This window comes from Limulus polyphemus, unplaced genomic scaffold, assembly GCF_000517525.1.
Source record: "Limulus polyphemus unplaced genomic scaffold, Limulus_polyphemus-2.1.2 Scaffold2838, whole genome shotgun sequence".
In the NCBI taxonomy this organism is placed as follows: Eukaryota; Metazoa; Arthropoda; class Merostomata; order Xiphosura; family Limulidae; genus Limulus; species Limulus polyphemus.
Window position 1 is genome coordinate 10,535 of NW_013668448.1, and position 5,616 is coordinate 16,150.

General features: G+C 30.1%; 1 protein-coding gene across 1 annotated transcript in view; it reads left to right on the forward strand.

Annotated features, from left to right (window-relative positions):
* Positions 1–2,857: 2,857 nt before the first annotated feature.
* The window catches only part of LOC106468024 (dedicator of cytokinesis protein 1-like), a gene marked incomplete at its 5' end in the record, with an annotated part of 80,466 nt that continues 77,707 nt past the window's right edge, over positions 2,858–5,616 (forward strand). The window contains one exon of the mRNA XM_013928422.2: positions 2,858–3,037. Coding sequence (XP_013783876.1) covers positions 2,858–3,037 — 180 coding nt within the window. The remainder of the gene's footprint in view (positions 3,038–5,616) is intronic.

Genomic DNA, 5,616 nt, shown 5'->3' on the forward strand with positions numbered 1-5,616 from the left:
CTTACACTGCTAAATTAGGGATGGCTAGCGCAGATAGCCCTCATGTAGCTTTGCGCAAAATTCAAAACAAACCCACTCACCTCTTTCCCTTTTTGGAAATACTTGCTTATGTACACCCACTTTGCTCTATCATGCGTTCATAACCAATCAAAACAGAATTTCTCCTACATGGTTTTCTCAGTTTTTTTAAGGTGGGAATTTAACAACATGATTATTTCTTTTGTCTCCAATGTCAGAAGGAAGGGGTAAGTGAAAATGTTATTAAAAAAACAATATTTATTTAGACCCAGATATTTACTGTTCAATGTTTTTAGAAAAATAACTGAAATTTAAGAACTTATTTGTAAATAGTAATAACATATATATATATATGTATGTATGTATGTAATGTATTATAACTGAAATGTGACTGTATTTTACAAAATATTGGTCCATTAGAACATTAGAACTTTGTAAAGTCCTGTTTTATGCTATTGGATACACTGACATGAGTGCATGTGTGCTGTGTCCTTGCAGCTTTTGTAATGTTAGTCAGACATGGCTAAAAAAGTCAATAAAATAAAAATAATAAATATATATAATTAGGCTTAAACATTTGTGGCTTTGTGTTGTAATTTGTAGTCAATTTTAGAATGAAAAAAGCATAATATATATATATTTACAATAGTGAAAATAAAAGATAAAATATAAAGTTATAAATAAATGTAAAATCTGGAAGTTATAGGGATTTTGCAAGTGAAATTTAATAATATTCTGATGCATAAAAAAAATTTTAATCTTAAAGTCAAAATTACTTTGCATGTTGGATAGTCAACATTCAAAAAAGAAAAAATGCATGAGAAAATAATTGCTTAAAAAATCTTAAAACTTAATAAAAAAATGATATTTTGTGTATGAAAGCTTTGTAATGTTTACTGATAATCTGCCACATTTCATGAAGATACACTTGTTGTACTAAAAGTTATAGTATGAAAATTATAAAAAGCACAAAATGTTTAAGAGGTTGGTCTCTGGGACTAATCCTACAGTGAAAGGGTTAAGTAATAAAGTAAGAGGTTTGTTTCATATTCAGACTTTCGTAAATAAACTTATGATTCTCAATGATATTTTTGTTGAAAATGTTTTCCATAGAAGAAATAGTTTTAGTACATAATTAATCATTTTAAATATGTTTTTTCTTTATAATTGGACCTGGTACACCCTAGTAGTTAGCATGCCATCAAAAGATCCAAAGTTCACACTGCAATGCTGCTAAATGTGCTCCAAACTCTCAACTGTAGATGCATTATAAGAATGAAAATCAATAATGTTATTTGGTTCAAAGCCCTTGTGGCTATAGGTGCAGCTGATTGGCTACTTTCCCTCTGGTCAGTACTTCAAAATTAAGGATAGCTTTTCCTGGATTCTGTGAATTTTTGACATAAATATTTGGCCCATGTGTGCATAAATTCCCATTCAACTTGAAAATATTATGATATATAAGCATATCATGTTTTCCATCTGTATTAGTTATATACAAATTTCTAAAATTTCAATTTTTTCATTTATTTAGTGTGAATGCAATTTTTGCACAAGCATGTGGTCCAGAAAGTCCTTGAGATTACTTTGTTCTCTGTAGTAGATAATGTCTGTTCTGTCTGAGAGGATACTGCAATAACATGTAGCATCCAGGTCAAAAGATTAGTGACTGTAATATCCTTACTGATTGAGTTGATGTTGTATGAATGTTACAGCTGACCAAAACGATGAGAAGCCACAGTTCATGAGGTGACTGTTGAGTGGACAAAGAAACTGAGCTTATTTGTTGAATTCTGATGCACTTTATTAGTTCAGTTCTAACTGTAGTTCTTCAATTAATAACATGCTTTAAGACCATGATGTTTAGTTCCACAGAAGTCTGTCCTGAGAGAGAAAAAAAGTTGTGAAGCTAATCACAATCCAATAGAAACAACTTTTTTTTCTTGTGTGCAAATATATACACTGCATTTTTTTTCTGTTTGTTACAAAATAAAAATTATGTTTGTTTCTTTAAAGTTTTATTGTCTCATTATCTTACGTACACTAGGGAAACTTATCCAACACAGATTACTTTCTTTATTTCCTGAATGAATCTGCTGTTATTAGCATGTCTAACTATCTGATATTTGTCAAGAACTCAGTGTCCATCTGAAAATACTACAGTATCAATAACTTTATTTAAAATTACCCTGTAATTACTTGTAACCAAAATATTATTTTGTCTATAGATTAGATATACATAAAAGTCAGTCTAAAAACAATCATTGACATATCTCAAGTAGCTACCTGACTGGTAGGAAATGCCCCTAATTCTGGCCACTAATTTAGATGCCTCATATTGTCAGTTATACATTTTTAGAGTCAAGCTTAATTTAGTGATTATTTTCCAAAGAATTCTGACTACTATAACTTATATCATGGGTCATAAAAAGAAAAATATAGTTTTTTATTTGTATGATGTAAAATTTTTACATCAATTTTTAATTAAAATCTCCTTACTGAAAAAATAAATATAACTTTGAATTTATTTTCCTCGGTTTCTTATGAATAGTTCTTAATGTAGTCTTTTTTGTTGAATCAGTTGGAAGCAGCTGTAATAGTTATTACTAAACTTACTTTTATGCATATTTAATTTAAAATAATAATGTGACTTAGAACTGCAAATATTATAGATTGAAACATTTTTGCTGTTATTTTTTCTACAGATGTTACTTTTAAACATCAACTGAAAATATTTTTGCTCTGATAATTTGTTATTGACTTTTTAGATAAAAAATTTGGTAAACAAAGTTTCACTTGTGAATAGAAGGATAATAATTTTTATGTTTTTTTCTTTTAGACTCAACGAAGGTAGAGGAAAGGAACAGTTTGAACTAATTTTGCGACAGTTGTTAACATCTATTACTGCCATGATGACTTATGACACAGATAAAACTTTAACTGTTCAAGCAGCCTGTCTAAAGTATATTCCCTGCACGATCACAGATTTGCTTCTGGTGTATGATGCTGAGGAACTCAGGTAAGTATTACTGTAGTACTTTGCACTAAAATCTGGTGTAAAAATGAAACTTTTCTTAACCATCAACATTTTAGTATCTAACTGAAGTTACAATATTATCATAAGATTTTGTTTTAGACAACAAAACAGAGTAATGTTTTGCTTGGAGTATCATAACTCAGTAGAAAATAGTTGGTGAATCCTGGATTTGTGGTGTTGGGGAGGATGTTCTTCCACCAGGACATGAAATGTTTTGAAAACATTCAATTTTTTTATTAGGTCTAAGGGCTTGGTAGTTCATAAAAAAGAGGGGGCTTGCAAGGATTTTTGGAAAGTGGGGAGATGAAACTCTCTGAAAAAATTTGCTTTATTTATTAAGTCTAAGGGTACATCAAAAAGGAGAGGGGTTTCAACCTTCCTATGGATCTGCTAGTACTAGTTATTATTATAGTATTCTGAAAGCACAGTAATTCTCTTTGCTTTAGAAGAAGTTAGTAGCTATTTTACTACTATAAACAAGTTAAATTATCAGAGTAGTTGCACAGTAAATAAAGATAGTTATTACAAAAGCTGACTAAAAAGAAAGAACTGTTGAATCATCCATATTTAGCTAGTGTTTTCATTTAAGATTTTGAGTTTTAATATTCAGTTAGGGTTTTGAGTTTCCATAATCAGCTAAGGTTTTTCTATTTTCATATTCAGTAGGGAGGATTTCAGTTTTTATATTCAAATAGGTCTTAGTTTTCATATTCAACTGGGGTTTTGTTTTCAGTTTTAATTTTCTGCTATGGTTTCCATATTCACTGAGTTTTCAGTTTTCATATTCAACTTAGGTTTTACGTTTTCAAATTCTGGTAGAGTTTTGAGTTATTTATATCAAGGATTTTCAGTTTTCATATTCAGTTAGGGTTTTGATTTTTTTATATTCAGCTAAAGGTTTTAGTTTGGCTATTTTATTTTCTGCTGAAATATTTCATGAAGCTGTATATGTCGTACAAAGAGGCTTGAAGTTCATTTGTATGGTTTTCTGCAGAAGTATATGTTGAAGCTGTTTGTAGCCTACAAAAAAGACGTTTCATTATTTGTTTTCATTATCTACTTAAAGATCTTTCTCAGGATAAAAAAATATTTGTTGGAATTGTGAAATCTCAGCTTTGGAATGTTATCAAAGGTCTTCCAATGTTTTAGGAAGTCTGAGATAATGACTGAACAGAGATACGTGAACCTATCATTTGTATGTAAAGGGTTAACTCATATGACTAAAAAAATATTTGTTAGTTTTAAAATCTGCAGTCTGAAATCTTATTAGAAAAGAAGAATAACTTTTACCTGGTGAAATGTATCAATTTGAAGTACTTTGTGGTTTTACAGCAATAAATATGCTGTTTTGAATAATTCTTTAACACACGTTGTATGAGTCAAGGATGGTCAGTTTACTATCTGGATGTTGGTTACCAAAAATTTTCCAATGCGGAAACTGTAAAAAACCATGTATTTAGACTTATCTTGAACTAAGAAACTCTCACAACTTTTTTCCAAAAAATTGAACAAATATTTAAAAGTTATGCCACTTTGTTTCCAAGTGGATGTGCATAGTAAAGCACATAGGCATGGTAATACAGTTACTATGGGATGGTAGCTGTTTCACTCTTTTTCTTTTGCTGTGACCACGCTCAAAAAACTAATGACTTCAGTTGATCATCTCTTGGGAAATTGTCATTGTGAACATCGTCTTTATGCCACACCTTGAGCTTGCATACTGCATTTTTAGGTTATATTGAATCAATTAGGATATCTACATCACAATTCGGCAAGCATTCTTCTGGAGCCCATTTTATTTCTCTTATCCTTGAGACCTTTCTTAAACATTTCAATAACTTCGTCCTTAAATTGATCTATATACTTTTGGTCATAAATTTTACCATGTGGTGGAAGTAACACTCAACCAAGAGTAAATTCCTCCACAAAGTAACTCAAATTTGATTTACTTTTTGTGCCCATTTCTGAATTAACAGGGGATTCATTGGCTGCTTCCCACCATGTTTTTGAGATATTTTTACTGCTTCGGATAATCTGTCATGGCTGCATTTAAAGCATATTCCACAATGTGGATGCATGTATTTGCTGGTTAAATGTTTCATGAGAGTTACCTTACTGTTCCCTACCACATTTTACTTCACCTGGCCATCTACAGAATTGTTGATTCAGTAAAAGCAATGCCAAAAGACCACATTTCAGAATCATCACAATGTTTTAGCAAGAAACAAAAAAAATGCCACAAATGGGTTATAATTTCTTGATCAACAACTAGACCCCCCTTGGCTCATATGAGGTGTGTTAAAAGCTTTCATATATAAAGAATACTCTTTTCCTTATTCACTCACATATTTTGACATTTTTAATATTTTGATAAGTGTATATTATGATACTGAAAGATGTTTTGCAAAATACATGAGAATTAAAATAACACTCTCAAACTCTGTTGCATAACCACTCTAAAATAGGAAGAAACATCACAAGATTTTAATATTTTAAGCTTTAACAGCTGTATTTTTTTTTTTTTTTTTTTTTTTTTTTTTTTTTTTTTTTTTTTTTTTTTT